General features: G+C 46.3%; 1 protein-coding gene across 1 annotated transcript in view; it reads right to left on the reverse strand.

Annotated features, from left to right (window-relative positions):
* Positions 1–5,079: 5,079 nt before the first annotated feature.
* Positions 5,080–25,066, reverse strand: part of TAOK1 (TAO kinase 1) — a 72,365-nt gene continuing 52,378 nt past the window's right edge. Inside the window, exons 11-20 of the mRNA XM_068154535.1 lie at positions 23,951–24,118; positions 22,785–22,988; positions 21,416–21,550; positions 20,584–20,820; positions 19,736–19,864; positions 17,903–18,106; positions 17,155–17,394; positions 13,163–13,375; positions 11,908–12,090; positions 5,080–8,139 (exon numbers count right to left, since the gene is read on the reverse strand). Of these exons, the coding sequence (XP_068010636.1) occupies positions 7,678–8,139; positions 11,908–12,090; positions 13,163–13,375; positions 17,155–17,394; positions 17,903–18,106; positions 19,736–19,864; positions 20,584–20,820; positions 21,416–21,550; positions 22,785–22,988; positions 23,951–24,118 (2,175 nt within the window). The 3' untranslated portion in view covers positions 5,080–7,677. The remainder of the gene's footprint in view (positions 8,140–11,907; positions 12,091–13,162; positions 13,376–17,154; positions 17,395–17,902; positions 18,107–19,735; positions 19,865–20,583; positions 20,821–21,415; positions 21,551–22,784; positions 22,989–23,950; positions 24,119–25,066) is intronic.

Below are 25,066 nucleotides of genomic sequence, written 5' to 3' on the forward strand. Positions count from 1 at the left end.
ACCCCAAACCAATGAAGGGTGGTGGAGAGGAAGGGGAGGGGAAGAACAGGTTGGAAAACACCAGGTTGGAGTTAAACTTTTCCTCGACTTCACACAATGCTTGTGCAAAAAAAAGAGAAACAAAACGACACCCACCCCCCCCCAACAAACAAACAGAAAACTAAAGCCAGGAACATGCTGGAAAGAATGGAAACAAGTGGAAAGTAATCTATAAAATTAAAAATATAAATAGGAAGTCTGGCTGAGTGGTAGAAGAATAGGTCATTTAGGTTATTCAATTAAAAAAAAACAAAGAAGAAGAAGAAAAGAAGAATATACATTCAAGAGGCTCTGAACCCAGTGGGGTAACTGATGGTAAAGTTGTGTTAAGAGTTAGGCTAGAATTCTCAAGTTTGTCTTTAAAATCTTCACAATACAAGCAAGCTATTTGTAAAAAATATACACTATACACACCTCACACAGCTTCTCCTATCCGTATGACACACGTTACGCTACCCTCCCATCCACTACACAAAAGGGGGAGGGGGGGGGGGGTGTCCCACAGCTAAAGTATGTAGGGGGTGTGTGTGCCCACCCCCCCCCTCCCAGCCCCGACCCGTCGGTGGGGCAGCGATGGCTGCGGAGCCTCCAGCAGGTCCCTCGGCCCTCCACATCTCGCCACAACCTCCTCAAGCATTTACAAGTCACCAAAGGGCTGTCGCCTTTTATGTTATACACACTTCACTTTGTAACGTTAATTATTTACATCAGGGCTGCCCCCCTCCCCCTCCCCCACCCTCACCCCAATCTTTTAGCTGTTCCTAGGCAGGTAGAAAGAAAAAGTGTTCCTGTTCCAAGCAAGCAGGGGGAAGAGCTGCAGGGGGTTAGGAGGGAAGAAAAGCTGAAGAAAGGAAGCGGGTGGTTTGCTTGCCAGAAGCCAAACCTGTACGCACACATGAGCCTCTCCTTCTATGATCCTTGAATCCTTACACACTCCTGTCCCCTATGACCTCTAGGACAACCAGCATGGCCTCATTGGCGCTCCAACTCCTCTGCTCACAGCTTCCTGGGATGCTCAGCAAAGCTATTCTTGCCTTGCAGACTTGCCTCTGCCACAAGACAAAAGAGACAGCTCCTTCCTTCATTCCTACCCTTCATTTCATGGCAGGTCTTGCAGTGCAAGCCAGCTGCAGCCAGGGCAGAGATACCAAGACCCCTGTGCAAACCACTGCATCACACCCACAGACTCGCCCCTCGCTGCTGCTGGCTGCAGTTGGGCTCTGCTGGAGCCATGCAAAAGCAGCAGCGACTTAACAACCCTGTCCTGATTCTAAACTCTGCTGAGCTCAGAGTTGCCATAGAAATGCATGATCCTGGCACTAAAAGCAGGCAACAATCTTAAATGAAAGTCTCTTATTTTTTCCTTTTTTTTTCCTTTTTTCCTCCAGTCAGTTTAGATGATCTCAGGTTTAAGACAAAAGCAATCAGAAAGGGGAAACAGATCATTTCTAGAGAGGTTAAAAATAGTCATAAGCCGGCATTAAACTGCAGCGAGGAACCTGAACTCGGCTCCTCTCGAGTTCAGCTCCAGAGAAAGCTGGAAGCCACTGCTCCATCCCTCACACTGCCCACCAGACAGCACATGACAGCGACAGGAGGAGGATTCCACACAGCCAACATGGAACACCCAGCTGAAGGCCCCAGGCGAGCAGCTGCCGGCCCCCCCAGCCCTCCTGCGCCTCCCCAGCTCGCAATATTTAAGCACAATTCCTTACAGCATCACTTGGACAAGTCTCAGGGATTAGGTGCATGCTGAACTACGACTGGCAATTACAGTAGCTTTCTGCTAGCTGGCACATACTGTATCTATAAATTTTAGTACAAAAAACTTAAAAAATACAGAAACTAGGTCAATTTGTTACCTACATATGTACAGATAATTACAACTCTTTTCGCTGGCAATAATTAAACTAATTGCCAGTGAAAATTCAAACTGTGCATGTTCTGAGGTACCCGTACTCAAGGGTGGGGAGCGGGGCAGGGGACCAGAGGGGTGAGGCGAGGGGCAAGATCCCCGCGCCTGGGTTTGTTCACATCCCTGGGGGCAATGCTCAGCCCTCCTGGTTCCTGGACTCAGTGTGTGCACTCAGAGAAAGCAAGCAGAGAGGGAACTGATGTTGAGTTGGGTTTGTTTTTGCCTAGGACATGGCTTTAGGATGTTTTGAGGATGCCAGACAGGTGCAAAGCCAACAGTCACATACTGAACTGCCTTCCTCCCACCAAGAGGAGCCTTCAGGTGAAGTGCAAGTATTGAGACCTACAGCTTGGTGGCTAAGGTGCTTGTTTGCTGGCAAATCCGATTTCCTAAGTCCCTCTCTAGCTGACAAAGGCCACTCCTTCCCCAGCAAAGCCTGGGCTGAGGGTCAGAGATGCAGCAGGCAGCGTCATGGCCCCAGTTGGCTGAACCTCATTGTGCAACAGGAACCTGGGTTATCTGCTGCCATCGTTCCCTGCTGGGGCCCTGTTTACTAGAACCAGTAGATCCATCAGATTTTTGTGTTTTGGCTGTAAACAGTTACCCACAACCCTCCAAAGCGCCTCACACTTATTTCTCAGCAGACTCTGGCTCAATCGACTCGTAAAAGTGCAAACTGAAACAAACACAGCAGAGGGACACCGACTGGCATCCCTGTTTGGGCATCTATCACTCCTCCATCCTTGGCACATGGCTCTGGGCTCGCTGCTGCCCAGCACCAGAATGGGAAAGGCCCACAGGCAGAAGCACAGCTAAAGACAAAACTACTCCTTGGGAAGTGTAGTGATGTCCCAACCAAACCTGAGCCTCTCCTAAAAATCTTGCAAGAGAGCTTCCAAAAGGGATAGAGGGGGAAACTGTCTCCAAATTCTCTGATAGCACAAAAAAGAGAGCCCACAGTTGGCATGCTGCTGAGCTGGCTGGGCTTCCCTGGGCAGGTAAATATCACAACTGGATCAACAGTTGTGACTTGACACACGGGAGAACCATTTATCCCCGCAAACTACCCCATGTCCCACTAAGATGGGGTCTGTAGAGGACACAGGAGAAAGGTCAGAAGGGTCTTCACAGCTTGAGGAGCTCATGGTGTCCGGCATAGCACTCGCTCCCCTTACTATGAGAAAAAACAGGGCAAGGGTTACTAGAAACACAGAGCAAGCACCCAGGAGAAGAACATGGCCATCCAGTAACAAAGCACACACCTAACCAGAACAAAGCAGGGCCCAAAAGCACGGTGTGTGCATACACACACGCACGGCTACGCTGTTACACACACACACACGCTTTAACTCTTCCAATTTACCTTCTCTTTTGATCCTCCACATAACCTGCTCTAATTATTAGATGCACACAAAGGTAGACAGTGTTCAGTCAGTGGCAGTTTCAACTTGGGAATGCCAGGAGTTAGTGCCGGTGCAGCATGCCAAGACCGTGCTGGGCTTGTGATCTCTCGTGGCGAGACGCAGCTGGGGACTCTGAGCTCAGCCTGCTGAGCACTTCACCGGCCCACTCACCGCCTCCCCAGCAGATCAGTACATTGCCTCCACTGCTTTCTTTTCCTAGCGCTACAGCATCTTGTTTTCTTCTCTGCTGTCTTCTGACTTTCTGGTACCCTCTGGGAGCTCTCTCCTCTACTTTACAGCAAGCCCATAGCAGCTCTCCTACCCTCCCGCACCCCAGAAAAAAACGCAAGCTACAATTAGCAGGGCAGGATCGAAGCGAGGGCTTTTGACTGCGTTCAGCCCTGGCACAGACGTACATGTCCTCACCCTCAAGAGCCCTGCTGCAGGGGTTGCTTTTGCTCGTGAACAGGAGCGCTAAAGAACAGCAGAACTGCAGTGCCCTGACAGAAATGCACAGCATGAGGGGTGTGTGCACGTACAGCCGCACACAGGTACATACAGAGTATATAAATATATACAAATGAGATACCATATATATAGATCCAGATGTGCGTATTCAACAGAGTAATGGTAGACAGTGGTACAATACAATTTATTGCCTCTCAAGAAATGGCACGTAAGCAGGGTTGGGGAGGCAGGGCAGCCCTAAGTGCAAGGGGCCCTTTTCCTTAAGGGGGTGTTTGGGAGAGGTCTGGTAAACGGCATCATCCCAGGACCAGGCGGGGTGCACCCCATGCGGGTTACGATGCACGTTCTTCTAGAGTGGGAGGGCTGGGTGGGACACGGAGCGATGCCAGCCTGGCCCCAAGCCAAGCGGGGAATGGCTGCAGGGAATTTTCTGTGGAAAGCTCAGTATCATACCACAGTTAGTTCTTCAACCCCTTTGAAGCTCAGAGGCTTGGAGTGAATGCAGGTGAAACAGAGCTGCAACCTCCGTTTCAGCGCTGCATGTGAGGAAGCAAGCACGCAGCATTCAACACAGAAGGGAGAGGTGGCTGCTGACTCCCCAGGACAAGAAAAACGTGGTCCTTTTCACTGATTGTAACTAAATAAAATAAACAAAGACATTTAAATCAGAAAGAGGTGTGGCTCCTCTTAATTTTTCTTTTTATCCCCAGGAGGCTAAACTAGATCAGAACTTTAGGTCTTTGCAAAGGGGAGAGAAAAATAACCACAGAATGCAAGAGATTTCGGGGGGTCAAGCTGGTGATTTGAAAATACTGCAATAAAGTTTTGCGAAGTAGTCGACACAGAAGTTTTCCCCAGTGTTAAAATAAGAGAACAAAAGATGTAGAAGAACATCTTTTGCTGAGGTACTGGAGTAGTTTCCACAATGCTTACAGTATTTTTAAAAATCAAGGTTAGGGCATGACTGCAAGGAGTACAACAACATGGAACAATTGGCCTTACTTCTAAAAATAGAGTTTGCAAACTGATTCAGAGAGTGTTTGCTCCTCTCTAGCGTAGAGTTGTTGATGTATCTCAGAAACACGCCCGAGATACACACAGCAAGAGCCTCCTCACAGATGTCCCAAGGCACAGTCTGACCTTGAGTCCCTTTGGCTACAGCTGCATCATGGGCTGCTTTCTCTTCAGATCAGGCTTGTTTGGGACAGCTTTCCTTCCCCCACATACACACAGGGACACACACATGTAGACCAGTTGATCTGAATCAGTTTTTGCAAACTATTTTAATTAAAATATTAACTTGTTGGAATAGTCCAGGTCTGCACATGATATACATGTAAAAATGGTTACTACACAGTTCTTTTTGAATACAAAAAAGCCAATATGGGACAGCCATAGTTTGGATTCAGCATTCAGTCATGCTTGACATTACACAAAGAGATGGGTTGAGAGAATTCTGTTGAAATAGCTCAATTTAAGCCAGAGACTTTGACCAAATTCAAACCATAACAGAAGCAAAAGAACGAACCCACTGAACCTGTAGGTATAGCCTGTCCCTGCTGTCGCTGCTGCTGCTGCTGCTTGTGACAGAGGAGCTGAACTTCAAAAGGCTGCGTTAGCACCATGCTCTGGGCACACCCTCCACACTCACATGGTAAATTCCAATGCAATCTCGGCCTTTCAGTTTTCTCTTTCTTCCTAACCCCAGGAAAAGACAGGTACCTTTCCTAAATGAGTTTTGCTGTATTTCAACAACACTGCAAATGCAAAACAACGACCCCAAAACATCCAATTCCACATAAAAACATAGCAGAGGAAGGGACAGGACAACTCATGGTCACCGCTCGCCCCCGGGGGGCGACCGCAGGGTCGCCTCCGCGGGACCACCACCTCATCCCAGGCTTCCGTCAACTGTTCAGGACTACAAAGCTCCTTACTAAGGGGCTGCTCAAACACGTTTTGGTAGAGTTTCCATCTTTGATTAGTGATATGCTACGTTAAGATGCTAGAAATCCCAGCTGGATTCACCGGACACTGGCAGAGAGTTAAGGATCGGGAGTGGATGTTAATTTAGCTAACGAAAGAAGGTCGCCCTGTCGAGTACTGAACAGCAGCGAGACACTAGAGTATTTACTCACTATATAAATATGTCACATGGACAAACACATTCGGAAAACCTTGCTTTTTTTTTTTGTTTTGAGCCCTATAAACATATTAAAGGCAAATCCTAGAGTTAGCAGCTAGTGTTTTCTTCAAGATGATTAGTGTGCAAGGAAAAACATTTACAAAGAACCCTGGCTGGTCAGTCCCCAAGATGGAAATCTTTACCTCAAGCCAAACTTCATCTACCTGCTCTTTCCCCAGCCCCACGGTGCCGGCTGACCCAGCACGGGGGGCACCTCCAGACCCCAGCACTGAGGGATGACACAATGCCACAAAGTCACTCAGTTAATGAGACTCCCTGACCCCTTTTATCACCGTGCGGATTTCACAACCTCCTTCACTTCCTTTCAGTAGTACAGCAGCTCCAAGGAGCCTCTGGAAGTAGTGCCTTCTTGCATGGTGTGATATGCTGCCAAAATATCACAGCATCTCGAGGGACTGTAAAAGTTGTGAAGTATTGCAGCAAGGAAAGTAATAAAAAGGAGCCTCACATGCAGCAAGATCTACAGTGGTGATGTGGGTTAGTCATCAGCTGGGAAAGAGTCATTGGCTCAGCTCCTCCTGGTACACTGTGGCAACTAAACATTTAAACAGTTGGCTACACTCTACGTGTAAACAGGAAATTGCAACAAGCCAAAAAGGTAATAAATTGGTGGATGTAGTATAATAATGAAAAACCTGTTCAATGGCATTTTGTGACTATGGCATCCTTCAAAACACCTCTGGCATTTGAGACTGATTGGCTGAAAGTCTAATGTTTCTGAATGGAGCAAAAAGGACTACACTGGGTTCCAAGAATTATTCTGATGCTTAGCTAAAATGAGATGTCACAGTATTAGCTGTACAAGTGCATTACTTACACTCCTCTGCCCAACCTCATCTGAGCTACCAGCAGCACAATCAGGGAGTGCCAAAGCAGGAATACAATTTCAGACATTCCTAGCCTGTTCCCTCTAGACAGGTTTACCTACACAGTTCTCGGGATGCTGACCAGTGCCTTCTGAGAGAACGTCACTTCTTACATGACACAGAGCGGGCACTTGGGTAGAAGGGCCCAGCTGAGCCCTGCTGTCTCTTGGCCTCTCTTCTCACCCTTCTTCCACACCTACAAGTCTTTGAAAATGCCTCCTGGCAGAGGCAATACCCTAGAAATGTATCCAATTTAATGACCAATAAAAATGGAACAGAAGATCCAGCTGTTCCTCCCCTGGATGTTGGTTTAAAGGCAGCTCGCCTGGCTTTTGCAGGGTGGCAGTTCGAAATTTATGGACATGGGAGGAGGTCTCCATTCTCCCTCAGACTTCCTATGGATGGCGTGACGAGGGCAGTCTGAGCCCCTTCTGTCCTCTCAGTGTGACAACCACCAGTCAACTCTTCTGACTAATTGCATATATTTCTCAGACGCCCTCCCAAGACCCCTCCAGAAAGTAAAAACAAAACAAAACACCACCAACAAAAAAAAAAAAAGAACTAAAAAAACCACCCCCCCCAAACCCTGCAGCCAAATACTATGACATCCCAGTTAGTAAACACAAAACATAATGCTTTACAAAATGAATACAATATTCCATGTGCACCCAGCTTCCACACGTCAGCACCGCACTGAGGAGGCTGCTGGGCTGGTGTCTGTAGGCAGTTTCTGTTGGCAGACAGCTCCAGTGGAATTGCCACCCTCAGTTATTGTTTAAGTTATGTATAAGACATGTGTGAACCATTGGATATTTGTGAAGTAACACTTGTGCTCCTGCTCATGCCCTGCTCCGTCCGTCCCCCAGAAGCTGTCCGCCTCAGAGCCTGGGGGCTGTTGCGGACCCCTATAGCACTACTTCGAGGTACCCCCTGCATGGGCCCCGAGGGGTGACCCCATGGCTGGGGTCCACCTTGCATTGGATGGCCCCAAGCTTGTGGTGGGCCACCCATGGGATGACCCCAGTGAGGTCCTGCACCCCCAGTAGGATTGTGGGACCAGCCAGAAGCTCCCGGGTAGCTGTGGCTGAACGCCTCGGGGGAGAGATTAGAAAGAACCATGTTACTAAAACCTAGCCTCATGCTTTCTGAGTCAAAGGCTTCGATCTCGCGAGCTTGGCGCTCCAGCAGGCTTCGTATCCGTTCGGTACGCTCGTTCTGCAACGCCAGCATCTCCTCCTCAATCTGGGAAGGAAACAAAGAAGAGACAGTGTGTAGTAGCAGGACTCCTTCACGTGCTTGGCCTCAAGTCTCTGAAGAGCTTGTAACAGCAAGCTAATGAGGAACCTTCTCCCCACGCTCCTACACGAGACTGGATCTAGATCAGATGTCTGCTGACACACAATCTGCTCTGAATGCAAAAGGCTATGTCCCATAGACCCGCACACACCAGGGCATGGTGAATACCAGCTGCAGGGCCTTGGTCCCTGCTCCCTGGTGAATACAGAAGTTTTAGAGATGTGAATCCAAAGTCTGCAGTGACACAAAAGATTAACCTCTGTCAAGCTGCTAAAGATGCAGTGCAGTCTACAGCTTCCATAAAAGCCTACTAGGAAAGGACCTTTGGATACAGCCAGGCACGGTGCCTATACAGTCAGATACCTGCCAACACAGCTTGTTGTGACCTTCACTGTAGCTGAATCTGATGATGACTGCTGTTATTTTCTCCAGGATTCAATGCACAAGCCCACATTCAGTTTCCTCTCCAGTGTTCACTGCCCAGGTTTTCTTAGCTCCTGTTTATCTCCTATCTACCCTATTCCTACATTGGTTTCTCATGTTTCATTACCCTGATATTTTCTCCAGGGTGTGGAGTAGGCAGGGATGTTTGAATTGTGGAGTAGATTATTAGCTAGATGATATCCAAGCTAGCAACTCCGATTTCTTCCCTGTAACTGCTCCAAATCAGTTTCCAACAGTACTTTGGTAGGGGCACTGAGATCAGCTCTGCAAGTACAGATGACTTGGGGCTATGGCCTCCAGACACCCATCAGGCAGGGATGAAAGCCTTCCTATTGAAATCTTTGCAGTCAGGTGGAAAACCAAAGAATTGCTCCATTATCTTCTTGCCAGCACTGAAAAAGCTACTTCTGGCCTCGGTGGAAAAGACCAAATGGGTAAAAAGCAGCAGCCAAGACTTTCAGCATAGATCACTGGCATCTCCCCTGCAGTCAGCAGCAACATGGCCAAGAGGTGTTATCTTGGTCTGTGCTAAAGGTACTGGGCAGAGTGTTGTTCTTGTAAGCACTCTCCTGCCTCAGTCAGGCAATATGCTAAGTGATTTCATCTGGAATTTAGGAAACAATCTGCTCCAGCATGAGTCATCTCCTGAGCCATTTGGGGCTTTCAGAGACAGCCTTCTCCACTTGTGTGTTTCTTAGTGCTAGGTGAGTGAGGCTGACTCTTTCCATAGAGCAGCCTTGCTCACACTCCTGAAAGCCCCACAGTGGTCAGCTGTCTTGGGAAAGGCAGAAGAGGAAGAGTGCCTTCTCTAACATTAGCTCTAAAATGCTCCACTTGTTTGTTTCCAGTCCTGCTATCTAAGCAGAATGCTCCTCTTCCAATGTTTTCAGCATGTCCAGCTGCTCACAGTCTCCAGGCTGTGACAGTGTAGCCCACAGGACTCAGTGCAACTGAACCTCACCAAACAGCAAGCCTAACACACTGCATTGAAATGACATCACTTAGAAACGACCTCAGGATGCAGGATTCTGAAGATGAAGCATGTAGGAAGGGAAATGAGTAAAATCTGAAGTCTTTCAAAGACACTCTTGGGACATGCTTGTTACTGGTGTGACACAAACAACACAGCACCAGGGTATAACTTGTACAGTGCCTCAGTCACTGGCACTTCAAGGCTGCGCATTGCTGGGGCTGGCTGCTCCCTCCTCAGTCCAACTCAGCCATGTATGCTCTGGTGAGTTACCATGGTGATGGGCACCATCAAAAATAAAGAGCACCGTGCTGAGGAGGAGGCAGAGTCCTGTGCACACACCAACTTGTGGAATCTAGTTTATTATTGAACATCAGGGACTGACTTTGCCACAGGCTATGTGTATATTTGTGCACATAAATTCAGACATTCAGCTCATGCACACACCTGCCCTTTCCCTGGCTGCTAGCCTCAGTTAGCATAGGTAAGCAAACACCAGCTGACATCACTAAAGAGACCTGCACCACAATACTCATAACTCTTAATTCTTATGAAAACAAAGCAACCCTCCTCCCCAAAAATACCCCTCCAAAAGAAGGATGCAGCTACCTTTGCATCCCCAAATTTTCCCTCGAGATGCTGCTATGTGACTGTAGCCCTGCTGAGAGGCAGTCTCACTGTTGATCCCTGACTTTGTGACTTGCAATGTCACAGCTAAGGCTTGCTACATCAACCTATGAAGTGCCATGATTTTTTGCTGTTCTGAGGTAACACAAGGACACACACACAAAATATTATTATGCTAGGTCTTATTTTTATCATTTTCGTCCTCTCTATGAAGCAGCACTGCTGAGCCCCTTACCACCATTACTGATACCAAATGTTTCACAGAGGCTTTCTACATGCAGAAACCTCAATCCTGGTCCATGATGAAAGACTTATATGACCTTATTATTGGTTGATATGTTTCCTTAAGTCGTTGGCCCCACTGCAACTTTTATCAAAGCACTACATGCAGTGCAGTAGATGCTGTGCCCACAGACAGAAGAAATGACCAGCAGCTGGTTTGCTGTGGCACACTTCTTCCCAGAGCTCTTGGCAGATGGTGCCACCAGAGGGCAATGCACACCCAGCATAGGTACTCAAAGGCAGGGCTGTGCCGGGAGCTGTCTTCTTCCAGACGGCAGCAAAATAACCAGCGGTGGGGTGTAAAGCCAAACACGAGAGCACCACACGGGAACTCTGTCTGCACAAATTCTGCTCCTGCCAGAGACTCGTGTCTACTCACAGGAGATGAAAGCACAACAGGGCTGGGCTGTCTGCTCAGAGATGCTTCCTCCACTGGCCATGAGGTGGAGCAGTTTTATTCTGAGGAGGGCCCTCCATCAGGTCAGCATCCATCTGTTAGCCTCTGGGAGAAGTTAAGTGTAAAAAAGCCTCGAGGCCACGGAGTAATTGCCCTAATTTAATAATCGCTGATCAGTCAAGTTGGGAACTGTTGCGTGAATGGCGACGGCTGGCACCCACAGGGCAACTCAAAGGGGAGAAAATCTGCAGGGGGGAGGCTGATGGTGCATTTCTTTTCACTGACTGGCACAATGCCCTACCCTGGTTTGTGTAGGCCACTCACATCTCATACACACAGTCTGGCACCGCACAGACGAGCACACTTCAGTCAGCAGCACCTAACACACACAGCCAGTTACAAGCTGAAATCCGAGGATCCCATGCCTAGGAATCTGGTGCCTTCAGTTTGCCCAAGGACATGCTCATTTCCAGAACAAGTATCATTTCATAGGGAAACTGCAGCCTGGTCTCCACAAACTGACAAATGGAGCAGATCTGCAGTAAAATAATATTACCATAAACCACAGGGTCTCAAACACATTCTACCTTTTTTTCTCCCTCCCCAAAGATGTCTACTATTGATACCATGTGAATTCCCAAAGCCCACCCCTTTAAGTTGTTATTGCCTGTCCTCTAAGGAGCTGGGTAAGATGATCTGCAGCTCACAGACAAAAAGAACAGCCCACTTTCCCTTCTGCCTTGAGAAGCAGGACTCCCTCTGGCACACCTGAAGCAGCTCTATCCCAGCCAGAAGCTGCTCACATAGGATGACTGAGCTGGCAGAAAGTTTAGGTTATGTGTCACTGAGCTATTAACCCAGAGAGGGCAAATACTCAAACGGTCTGTGTTACTATATACAGCAAGGTAAAAGCCATTTCTCTCTCTCAGTAGTACAGTGCAACTTAAGATATGAAATCTGGAGTGTGCCAATGATGCTCACATGCCCATTTTACCTTCTGCTCAAGGAGGGCCCGGCGGAGGGATACCCTCTGTTCAAGATCACGCAGCTCCCGATCATGCTGGGCTTCTGCCTGCATCTTGATTTTACTCTGATATGCATTCAGCAGCTCCAATTCTTGCTGCAGCTGCATCTTCAAAACCTGGCACTCCGCTTCCTGTGCTTCATCCAAACGCAGCTGGGAAAGACAGACAATAGAGATGTTTCACTATGGGGTAACCACTCATGACACTCCGGGGGAGGACTGCGGGAAGGGGAGAGAATGGGATAGGACTTTGTTTTCTTAGCAATACAATTGGTCTCTATTGTACTTCATTTCACTGAACAGAGGACCTATAGTGACAAAGGCTGGTGACAGTGAGCCCACAGCACTGATCCGAGTGATGCTGATGAGCAGTGGCGCCTCAGGAACCACAATCCATATTGCAGAGACAGACTGCTGGAGGCGCTAACATCCACAGCTCGCCTTTTGCTAGAGGCAAAGAGAAGATCTCTTGCTCTGTTCAACTGGATTAACCAATTACCTGTACACAGGAGACTTAAGTCCATATCCCTGCCAGTGCAGGACTTTGGGCAAAAGAATACAAAAGCATAAACCTAAAAGCAATACAATGCTGAGCTTTCCGCCTTCCCATGGATAAGAGCAGCCAGCTACCCTGCCTCACCCTGTCAAATTTATACGGAGCGATGTGAGCAGGACACGCTGTGCAAGAAGTGCAAAGAAAACTGCACACTCAGTTGTAAGCAAGGACTCAAAGCACTGGTCATGTGGTCATTCCTTCAAGAAGGAATCACAGAACTTCCCCAACACTTCAACATTATTACAGATTTACAGTTGACACCCTGGACTCCTCCACAACTCGACGAGCATCTTCCACCAGTGGAACATGCTTTGGTTGGTATCAACAAATCAAAACCTAAATGACTTCAGCCAGCAAGCTGCACATTATTTGACAGTGCTCTAACAGGGATGTTTCTGTTGTCAAACCTCATGCAAAAGCAGACCTCTGGCCACACAGATGCATCGCTTTGCATCTCTGCAACAGCAGCTTCAACTTCCACCTGCCTGAAGGGGGTGATACCTCTTTCCTCTGCATCTGAAAGATGCCTTCTGAATGCAGAGGAATGACTGTGCAGGGCATGGTGCATGTAGCAAGGAAGCAGCCAGCCTGCTGTCAGGATACAGATCAGTTAAAATGCAAACATCCCTATTTGGCTGAGGAACCCTGGGTCCCTCGGAGGCGACTCACAGCTTGTGTAGAGAGCATTTCATTAATGCTGTGATCATACTGCTCAGCCAGGATAGCCAGCTTCCGGGTCTGCTCCTCCTTGAGCCGTTTGAGGACAGCTTTATGTTCACTCTTTGGCGTGGTCTCCAGCAGATGGTTTCTCAGTGCTTTGTACTGTCTGGTTTGGATCTTGCATGTATCCTGAAACTGCTTCTTTATCTGTAGTTCTTTTGACTGGAAAGATGGAGGGGACACAAACAAAGAAAAAACCAGCATGTTTCAAATGGGAGAAATATCCATTCAAATGGATATTTGGGATTACATTAAGGATATGAGTTCAAGAATCCACAAATGTATATTAACATCTACAGTGCAAGGAGGGAAGCAAAATACACAAGAGGCAATGACTGCTGCTGCAGCTGCTTTGACACTGCCACTGCGCAAAACAATTACAATACAGACACTTTTATAACAAAGCTCCAGCCTAAATACAGCTGTCTCTGCACAAAGAGCCTCACATTTGTCACTGGACTGGATCCAGTCCTGGGTGTTGCTTTTCAAGAAAAGTTCTTGAGGGACAGGACCAATATTTATCAGCACCAAAAGCCATACTTACACATGGCTGTGCCTGTATGGCGCACACATATGAACGGCACTTCATGTCATGGAAAGAAGCAGATCTGGTGCATGGGAAGGGACAGGGAAAAAGAACAATGCTTTTTCCACTGAGGGTTTGATGAAGATAAGATGCATTCTAACCCTCGATAGTAAGAGCCTGGCTTTCATAATGATACTAAAAACTGGTTGGATGGTTGGGAAAGATTAGATTCTTGAAGATGTATGTCACAAGCAACATCAGCGCTGTGCTAGGCTGGCAAATTTCCCCCTTCTGAGGGAGGCCTACTGGAGACTTGAGTCTCTTCTTTGCATTTGCTAGGATCTCTGTATTGTTTAGAGACACAACTTTCTGACTGCACACAGGGCTGGGAGACATCAATTCTGGAAAAGGCACCTGGACCAAACCTTGAGGAAAATAATTCTCTTTTTTTCTTTAACCTGCCTTAACTGCTGCCTTCAGAGCAGCTTGTGAGGGTTAACATCTACCAACAGCTGGGCTGGCAGGCATATTTCTGACTAAGCAAACTCCACAAGTGATGAGTGATGCTGGTTAACTGACAGGTAGTCAAGTTCTTCACAATAAGAAAATAACAACCAAAGAAAGAAATCCCTAGACCCCACCCCTCAGGGCAGTCAGTATACTCTATGGGTCATTCCCACTGTCAGCCATTATGGTCAAATCCTGAAGCTCTGGGAGCAGGAACAGTGCATGGGGATCAGATTCCTGTTCCTTTATGAAGCTGGAAGAGCTCTGGGAAGCCGCAAGCAGATACACGTGCATATCTCCAGTCAGCTCCTGGCACTAGCTCAAGGCTCAGCAGGGTAAGTGGCAAGCACAGCACTTGCAGCTACCTAAAAGATGCAGTGGGATCAGACAATGTCCCCAGCCCAGTTCAGCCATCAGTGTGTTTTGCTGCATGAACTGACAATTCCACTTTGCCAACCTGATGCAGAAACCAGGACAAGGATGGGTTCCATTCAAGCCAAAGCATGTATCGTGGAGAGGAATACAGCACTTTTACCCTTTCTAAATTCACAAGGAGATATTTCCCTTCAGGAAACCCCTAAGATTGTTTCTCCCTGCCCTTAAAGCAAGTGTCAGCAGGTTACACATTCCTGTCAGGACCTGGTCACAGCAAAACACTGGCAATCTATTTTGCCCTCACTTTCTGTGAAGTCTTGCTTGGACATCAGACTCTGTTTACAGGCTTCCAATCCAAAGGCTTCAACAACAGGAAACAGAAGGGAGGGGTAAGATTTCCAGTCAGGCTCCTGACAAGATCATTTTGACCTAGTATTGTGAAATACCAGCAAGAGGGTATTTGCATCACAATTAACACACTCGAAATAATAACAGAGCCGTTTTCACTGAAGGGTGAATTCTAGTTATCAGTCCTTCTGGTGCTGTAATAGTGACAACAGACACTGACCGTTAAACAACCTGCTTTGAGGACAAAGGACCTCTGCTAAGTAACAAAGGGAAAGCCTGAAACACATGCCCTCGAGGGAAAACGTTGCTGGAGAGAGAAACTGAACAAAAAGGCAAATTATCTATTCAATTAAGAATACTTGCTTGCATTACACAGAAGCTAGAGAAGAGTTAATACCAGGGAACAGCCCTGACAAATGGGGGATTGTGCTCCAAACCCAACGGCTGTCCAGCAGGCTGCATTATTAGCACTGTGTGTACGCAAAGGTGCTGGATTGACAGCTCAAGCCTGAAATCCTTCACTAATCGCAGAACAGCCATGCAAAGAAAGTGCAGGCTTTCCATCCTCCCTGCAGAACACTCCTGCCCTGACCCCACTGCAAAAGGAAAGGGGTCAAAGAGTCCATCCAAGCCCCTGCAACCGAGAGAGTCTGTGGATCCCGCTGTCCTGACCGCCAGCAGGGAATGAGGAGGAACGCACTGCCCACTCCTGTTTGCACCTTGGGGAGGCAGAACTCATTCATGCTAATCTCAGAAGGATCAACCTAATACAGCTGCCTCAGTTTTATGCAGCTCAGAGTGCAGTGCAGCTTCCCTGTGAAGTCATCAGCTATTTATACACTATATCCTTGGAGATCCTCAACAGCCATCAGATGGTCCCTTGTTCTCACAAGCCAGGTTTTCACCATTTAATATAATTCTAATATTGATAAATCCAGTGTTGAGTTTTTATTTGCTGAAGTTCTGTTGTCAAGTCAGTTATTTGCTCTGTAAGAAGATCACTTACAGGTGGCAAAAACTAAGTCAGATAGGAAATATCACAAAGAGGAAAGACCTAGAACAACAAAGAAACCCCATGCTCAGTATGCCATACACTCATTCGGTTACTGGCACAGCTGAAGACTGGGTGGAGAGAAGAAGTCTGTCTCCTTAAAGGAAATGTACCAGGCAGCTTTGTGAAAGGCCTTATCCTCTCTTGTCAGACACTTCTGAATAAACCACTGGACTTCTCTGGATGAAGCAAAGGCTCCCAATGAAAACACTGAGAGCCTCAATTACAGAGGCCCTATAGCTCTGGTCAGCCACCACAGCAGTTACAAGGGCAGCATGAGAAACCCATGAGAGAACCACACAGCAAAGGTCAGTGCTAGGAGCTTCCTGAGGACACTGCAGTTGGCTATTGCCCCCATGCTTGCTACATACCAGCCTTAAAATAAAAGCAATAACAAGGTGAGCTAGCCAAGACTGACAGAGCAGTACATTTTGATGCACAAAGCAACGTGAATCTTTTTTGGTTGGTTTGGTTTTTTAAATGACATTGCTTCATTACAGAAAAAATAGGGTTTATTCTTGTATATAGGGGGAGAAAAGGATCAGAAAATGGTGGAGGAGGGGAAAAAAAAAAAGGACACTGCAAAGATTAAATGTATTTTAAATCAGCACAAAAAGGCAGGCATGCTGCTGAGAACAGATTTAGAAGAAAATCACAGAATGGTTTGAGTTGGAAGGGACCTTAAAGATCATCTAGTTCTAACCCCTCTGCCATGGGCAGGGACACCTCTCAGTAGGCCAGGTTGCTCAAAAGCCTCATCCAGCAGGGATGAGACATCCACAGCTTCTCTGGGCAACCTGTTTCAGCATCTCACCACCCTCATAGTAAAGAGCTTCTGTAAAAAGTAAAGAACTGTTGGTACAAAACAAGGGACCTGTGCTGCTGTGGCCTACCTAAACCACCCTGCAGCCCTGATCACCACGGCTATGGTTCACAGCCATGGTGCTTGTAGGACTGCAGCTGCACCCTGGCAGCTACCTGAGCTCATGACAGAAGGAGCCACCTCTTCAAATGAACGACCTTCAGAAGACCTCGGACCAGCACCCACCACAAGTGAGAACTGAGCTGTAAGGCACCACTCTTCCACCACCACCACCAGCAGCTCGTGCCCAGAGCTCCTCCATCACTTAGTACCTTCAGGCTCTTGGGCTGCTGCCGGACTTCCATGACGTGCTTACGCCTCAGCTCCCGCTCGCGGCGCTTGTTGTACTCCAGCTGGTTGGTGAGCTCGGTCTGGTGCTGCAGTCGGATCAGCTCACAGCGCATCTTCTGGATGGTACTGAGATGGCGGAACTCCAGCTCCTGCATGGACTCGTGCTGACGCAGCAGCATGGCGTGCTCCAGGTCCTTCTGTGTCTGCCTTTTGTTTAACTCCTAACAGGAGGACAGAGGGAATTATTAGAGTCTTTGTACTTACTTGGGCTTCCATTCCCAACATGATGTTCCACTTGGTTCGCAAGGACATTTCTCTTTCTCCAAGGCATCTGAGGACAGAGCTCAGAGTTTCTTTCTATGTCTTATCAGAAGCAGACAGCACCACCACCGGTGACTTTTCCTTCCTCATTTCACTTTTCTTCTTCCTGTTCTAGATGCCCAACAGGATCCACAGTAAGCATTTTCTGGAAGGCACTGTAACTGTTGTGTCTGTGACTGTTTGGATCAAATGGTTCTCCAACAATAGGGCACCAACCTATACATCTGATTCTACATGATTGCCTAAATGCCTCAGGGATTACCAGACAGCACCACAAAACATATGGAACCATCACTTTACCAAAATACTTCAGATGTGGTAATTGCTACTTCAGTAAGGTTGGAGTTGGATTGCAGGTGCTCCTGGGAGATTCATTTCACACAGGTGATTCCAGGTCTCATCTCTTACCTCTCGAACCAGGTCCTGCTCCAGATTATGGCGGCCAAGGAGCATCCGTCTCTTAAAGCGGCGACACTCCAGCTCCAAGTACTGCCTCTGACGCCTCAGTAAGTTGGCTTCTTCCTCTGCCTGGAAATGCTGGATGTTCTCCTTCTGCTTAGAGAGCCACTCCTGCTTCTCCTTCTTTGGAGTGCTCTGGTTTTCATTCAGCTCCTGATAACAGCAAGGTAATTAAATGCGGAACAGTCACATTAAATTCCTTGTCCCTGAACAACTGAACGGACCTGCCTAATAAACCAGGCTTCAAAGATGTTCACCTTGTCTTCTCATGGCCAGTACCAGGCCAGCCCCTGCAAAATGCATCACACCACCAATGTAGGGGAACACCAGGAGATAATTCACAGTGGAGAAAAATGTAACTACAACTTTCTTTCTTCTTTTTTTCCTCACGTTGGCCATTTTAAGTGGCCAAAATGCTGCTTCACATCCACAGCTGCCAGACATATATATTAGCTTAAAACATACAAATGAGACTTTGCCACTGAAAACAAAGACATTTGGAGGCTCTGGCACGTGTTTTTACAGGCTCCCAAAGGGCTGAGAAAAAAAGGGAAGTGCTGTCATCCTGTTGTTCAAACAAAACTCCAGCCACACGAAACATCTGAAAAATGCTGTGTCTTGCTGGGTCCAAACACTTACACATTTTATGAGTAACTCATTAAGGCAGAGCCACTCACTCAGATACCCTAACTTAGAAAAACAAGATGAGAAAAAAAAGAAAAGGTCAAAGGTGCTTGTGGTCCCTTCCAACCCTGAATGATACTATGATACTATGAATTTAAGGTCACAGTTTCCACGTTTGTATTAAATCCAATACAGAGCTTGAAGTATCTTTGGCAAAAGACTGCACGCTTGAACTGCAGACCAGAGATGCCCATATAGTGACTGGACTCACTGTGACACTGTTCAACTTCAGCCAGAGACACAACTCCTCTGTATTTCAGCCTTGGTGCTTTGTGATCTACTGCTCACATAGGAAAAGATTTTATGCTGTTACAAAGAGCCCACGCTACTATAGTTTGTTAGAACTTTCTTGGCTCTGCTGCTCTTCAGCCTTGTTTTCTCCTGGGAAATGTCTATGTTTGGGAATATTCCCCTTTGGAGCATGTTCCAAAGCTGTATCATGCAAGTTGATGGTGGAGCACTAAATGATTCTTTTAAAATAAATAATTATTTGTAGTGCTTACAGTTTCAGCTACTCTACAAAAAGAATCAGGAAGTTTGGTTCCACAGTCGCTCTGCATTTCACAAAGGTCATGATTTTCACTACAACACAGTGATTACTGAATTATTACACAGCTTTCTCCATTAAAGTTAGTGGTTTACAGCTATTTTCCTTTAAAAAATGTATCTGCAGGTCATCCTTGCTGCTGCTACAGAAGTACCATTTAAGTGATGAGACCTCACTAGGTTGCTGGAAGTGCATGGTCAGTATCTGCAGCAACAAGGTATGAGAACAATGCTCATGACCTGCCTTAAATAGTCTGATTTCAGTCTTTAGGACTGCCAAATTTGCATGTTTCTGGCTAAAAAGCAAGAGTGAAGAATGGAGAAGCTTGTATTTTTGCAAGCTAAACTTATAGGTGCCAATACATAAATAAACTCTCTAAGATCAAAGACATGAAACAAATACAGTATGGACAGGACTCTGCTCATGAAGTGCAGAACCTGCTGCAGACCAGCACAAGATCTCTTCTGCACAGTGGCACTTTTACTTCAGCTCTCTCACCCTGTTATTGTACACTGTACTGTATTCACATCTCTCATTACCAGGTAGGTTACCTCTTTCAGCTGCTCTTTACGGAGTTTATATTCTCTCTTCTGGGACTCCAGGAAACTGTTCAATTCTTTTTTCTGCTGGGCCTGAATATGCTGTTGAAACTTCTTTTCTTCATTGGCCATCACTTTAGCCTACAGCAAATCCAGCAGCAAATCGGTTTGAGTCCCAGTGGATTACAGCTGATGTTCCATTTCAGCCCCAAGACTGGGAACTGATGGCATAGTCACCATGATGCTCACCATCTGAATGAGGGCGAGTCTCAGGAGCTTGCCCTCACACTCTTTTCATCTCACCCCCACCACCAATGCACCCAGAAGGAATCCTTTTTCAGCACCTCATTTCCTCAGCCCTATTGTTCAGCTATTCTTGCCTAACAAAGTCACACCTCACGATAAACCATCTCCTTAGCCCTCCACTGAGAGATCCGAGGTGAACAAAGAATCAATAATAGTTGCTGTAGGCGGCACCACTTTGTTATCTATTATTTAAAAGCACAACCCCCCCATATCCATAAGCAACTAGATGGTGAATATTTAAGCGTAGCTGGCATCTTGCAGGCTAATCTGCCTTCATAGCACTTGATGGCAGTTATTGACAGCAGATACACAGCACAAGAAAGGAAAACCTTTACAGCAGTTTTTCTGGGGTCACTTACTACCATTTAGTACAACACACTGTGACCAGGGACATACTTTTCCTCTAGTTACATAAACCCCTTAATGTAAGGAGGTACCTATTAGCCTTCTTCTAACTAGCAATTAGCCAGTCATGTAAGAGGCTACAATGTAGTGGACAATTCAATGTAATTAACAAATACAGCCTGGACTGCTAAACCATAATAATCTCCTACCTCTTTTTCCATGGCCGCTTGGTGCTTTTTAATTAGCTTTTCCATTTCTGCAGCAAAATTGTTGCGCTGGGTTTCCAGATCTTTGTCCAACCTGAGGCGATGCTCATCCATCTCTGCCTTCAGTTTATTCTCTAATGCCATCAGCTGCTTCTGGTGTTGCCGTCTCATGCGTTTATAGCCAGACATCTGCTCTCGGAGTTCAGAGTCCTGTTCGTGTTCCTGCATTTGCCTTGTCACCTAGGAAGATAACCACATCGGGCCGAAGGAAGTTAATGCCTCTTAATCTGCTTTTTGGCAGTCTTCAAGCCACAAAAGAAAAACTATTCAGTACAGAAATATGATTCTGTTGCAAAGAAAAAGCACACATCCTAATGGCAGCGGGGCAGATGAAACACTGAATTCTGCTGTAGAAGATAAGCTCACACGGGCTCCAGCAGAAAAACTCTACAATTGTTAGAAAGCTGGTACTAAATAATGGGGCTTTTTTTTAGCCCACTGCCATGAGGGTGCATAGACACACACACACACACACAAATGTACATAATATGCATATGAAAATGCATAAAAGCCAGCTTATTATTATAAATGGTTTCCTACATTCTACTTAGCACATTAGTTTTGAAATTACCAGATATTCACACATCACATTTGCCCAGGTGCTGCGCTGAAGCCTTCATGAACTTTACATTAAACTATTTCAGTGATAATATCTCAGTCAACGAGGACAGCTCACGCTCTGATGAAATCCTAAAAGCTCTGAGGGGTTTCACAGGGCTCCATATTCAAAGACATCCCTTCCTATACAACTTCATCCAGACAAACCCCAACCTACCAGCGATGCTGTGCGTATAGTAGCAAAGTGCTCTCGGTTGCGATAATGAGACTTGTGGCGGGATACTTGGGGAGGAGACTGGGGTTCTGATGCCCTTGTTCGAGGGTCTGATTCCTCTCTGTAGTTTTCTTCCTCCTTACCAGCAAATATTAACATAAGAGAATAATAATTAACGTGAGAGAGTAAGTGTTACTAAAGAGTTTTATTTTGGCCTGGTTGGAAAGATGTTTAAAAAGGAAGAAAAAAACCATTTTACATTCATCAGCCCTGAAAGACCCTCCTGCCAATAAAGCTGGATGAAGGAATGGACTGGCAACAAGAGCTCTGACCTAGGATCTTTGCTTTTGGAAACTTCATTGTGCATATTTTTTTATTACTAAGAGGAAAACTACTAATTAAAGCTGAAAATGAGGAAAAGAAATGAAGGATGGAGAACTGAGTTAAACGATTTACTGCAACAAAACAGAAAAGCTGTAAGGTAGATGCTATCAAGTCTGAAAGAAGAAAACAGCATCTTTGTAACCCTGAAAGACAGAGGAAGGTTTTCATTACACCCACTACAGAAATACCTCAAAGCAAATTGAAAAATTTGTCGTGGTGTATTCCACATTCTTAGTTTGAGTTTGTCATTCATCGCAGCGCGATTAGGAGTTAGATATGATACACTAATTAACTCCCCGAGGAAATACCTGAGTGTCTGCTGCATATCTGGGCAAAGAACAAAACACTCCAACCACACCTATCATTAGCCAGGGAAACGCTACTGCTTTGAGAAAAGGTGTGATAACCCCTCCACAGCAGGAGCTGCATGGCTTGGAGGGATGCTCCCCAGCTTATCCTTCATCACCTAGGGGTAAAGCTGGGGAAGTGGTTTCACAGCCTGCCATGGCCAGAGCGCTGTGTTTTCTTCCATGCATCTTTGTTCATCAACCAAATATTCAAATGGAGTGCTGGGAAGCTGGGTGCTTCAGGGACACATTTCAGCTGCTGCTGTGTGTCCTATATTTAAGAATTCACTAACCAGGAGGTAAAAACAGGTAACTATCTCCTCCTTTTGTCCCATGAAGAAGGGCTCCACAAATTAAGGGCATCCACTAAATAACCCTGTTCACAACCTCCCATTCCAGCTCCTCATGGTAAAGCAAACTGCTTTCAAAACACTTCAATTAGTCATTTTTGAGAATTGACAGAAATAAAGGATTATTATAGCAACCCTCCAAAATTTCCAGTGCATTTTAATGTATTTGGGGCACGTAATTAGAACCTGGAGCTAATGACTTCAGATGGGAAGCACCTGACTTTTAGGCGCCAACTAAATCCTCTCCCATTTTACACCTTCAAAGCCATCCAGCAAAACTCCAGCGCTTACCGGCTTTAAATGAATGACAGAGCTGTTTGACATCACGGTGTGGTCCCCCTCCATCATATCCAGCTCGCTCTTATCATCCGAGGCATCTGGAAGACTGTTAACACTACTGCTTTGGCTACTGGCACTGATAGACATACTAGGAATGGACTGATTACTTCCGACACTGTTGACTGTTCCTGTCCTGCCAACACCATGATCTTGTTCCTAGGAGAAAGGAATTATTAAGAAACTCCAAAACCATCACAGTTGTTTCTATGGACATTACCAAGTGAAATGTTCATTCCATTCCTATCTAAAGGCATCTACCTGCCACGTCATGGCAGTTCCCTCCCTCCAGGCATTACCATGAAACATTTCTCTTGTGGGATGCTGGGGAGAGAAAGAATCAACCTTGTCAAGATGAACTGGCTGATGTCAGATTCTTTTCAACTGTGAGCCTGTTAACAAGCTGAATGCTATCACGTATCAGCAACTGCGTGTCACCAGAAACTGTTCTGACATCAGCATCATCTAAGTGCTGGGACCCTGCACCTCTGCACATGAGAGAGCTGCAATACAGAGTCTTGATTTCTGCCTGGTGACTGCAGTATGCAGCCCCAATGAAACAAATTAATTTCCCTCATGACATCTTTTCCCTTTTTTAAAAGCAAACAAACAACCCAAAACTCTTAACAACAAAACCAAACCACAAATAAAATACCCAAACAAAAACCCCCAAAAAATGGGGGGGAGTGGGGCAAAAAACACCCCCACAACCAGGTACAAATTTCTGTGTCTTCTGACTCAGAACAGTATTCTCCAGATAAAAGTAGAGGACTATCAAGGGCTGGGTACGTATGGTCAAATAGAGGTTAACTGTAGTGGCTGAAAGAGTCCTCATGAAGCCTTATAAGCAGGCAAAGAGAGCTAGGATTTACAGGACTGCAAGCTAACTGTTCAAGCATGAACACATGGCACAGCCTCTTGCCAGCACTAGGCATCTACCCTGTTTGTCCTTGCTTGTGCCTCGAGGTGGCTTTATTCCAAGCACGGGGAGGAAGACACGAGTTTCCAGCCAGGTGTGTAAACAGCCCCCATTCGCTCAGCAGCATCTGACTCGTGGTTATTTAAAAGAGCATCCCCGGTTCCCTGGTTCAGTGATGAAACCCGAAGTTTCCCTCACTCACCTCCTCCTCCTCCTGTGTTTCAACTGCAGGGCCATTGTGTGCCTCCTGGAAGAGGAGCTTCTTCATTTTCCGATACTGCAGGTTGTCCAATTCTCTCACCGCATCCTTTGTTCTCTGAATCAAGTCTATTAACACTGTTTCGGGCCGCTCCCGAAGAACGAACATGTGCTGTAGAACACACAACCAGGTGAGTGACCTCCCAGGCCTCCAGTGCACATGTTTTGAAGGTGAAATTATGAGCTCTAGTTGGGTTTATTAGCCCTCCTTCCTGCACAGGAGAATACCATCACAGCTTACACTGGCACTATTTTTAGACTTCGCAATCCAGATTTCAGAATGACTGTTTTCTGATGGGAAAACATCCAAAACAACCAAAAAGGAAAGATGTAACCCAATCAGAAATGGTATTTCCATGTACCATGAGAATGGGCTTGGTTTAAACCTAGACTTCTTTGGAGGCTGAGGTATTTAGAGACATTATCTACTTGCGGTTTAGAGGGGGAAGAGCAACAAATAACATAAAAGCTAAAGGTGTTAGACTGGTTAAGCATCTTTAACCAAATGTTAATTAACTCATCAGCTAATTCTCACTATAACACCCTTTTCCTTGTTTAGAAAAGCTTGTGGATCAAATATGTGGCACAGAGCTCTGAGTCACAAAATAGGCTGTGAACCTTCGAGCCTGGCCCTACAAGAGTCAGCCATGCTCCACTCTTTTTTTGGCAGCATTCACTGCATTTCACTGCAAAGGTGGCTGCACTTTGCCAATAGGTAAAACAAGTTCTGCCTATGTATGTCAGAAGCTGCTTTTGCTGTCTCCAGATGAAGTGTGCTATGCAAGCATGAGTCATTATTAACACCACCACTAGCTTCATTTTGTTCTTTAGGAGAACAGCATTGCCATTTCCAACGTGTCACATTCCCTACCTGTCCCCGCAAAGTGGTGTGCAGCTGTTTCAGACTGCAGATATGGAAGGAATACATTCACAAATGTTTCATTGCCATCAATGTTCTCTTCAATTACAGTGCCTTGCTCAAAATATAACCAATCTGGGGAATTCTGAAATAGGAGGACTACACACCCACACTGAAACCTTCACTGGATAATTGCATTCA

This window comes from Melanerpes formicivorus, unplaced genomic scaffold (assembly GCF_026170545.1).
Source record: "Melanerpes formicivorus ecotype bairdi unplaced genomic scaffold, bMelFor1.0.p_v2 SCAF_29, whole genome shotgun sequence".
Lineage (NCBI taxonomy): Eukaryota > Metazoa > Chordata > Aves > Piciformes > Picidae > Melanerpes > Melanerpes formicivorus.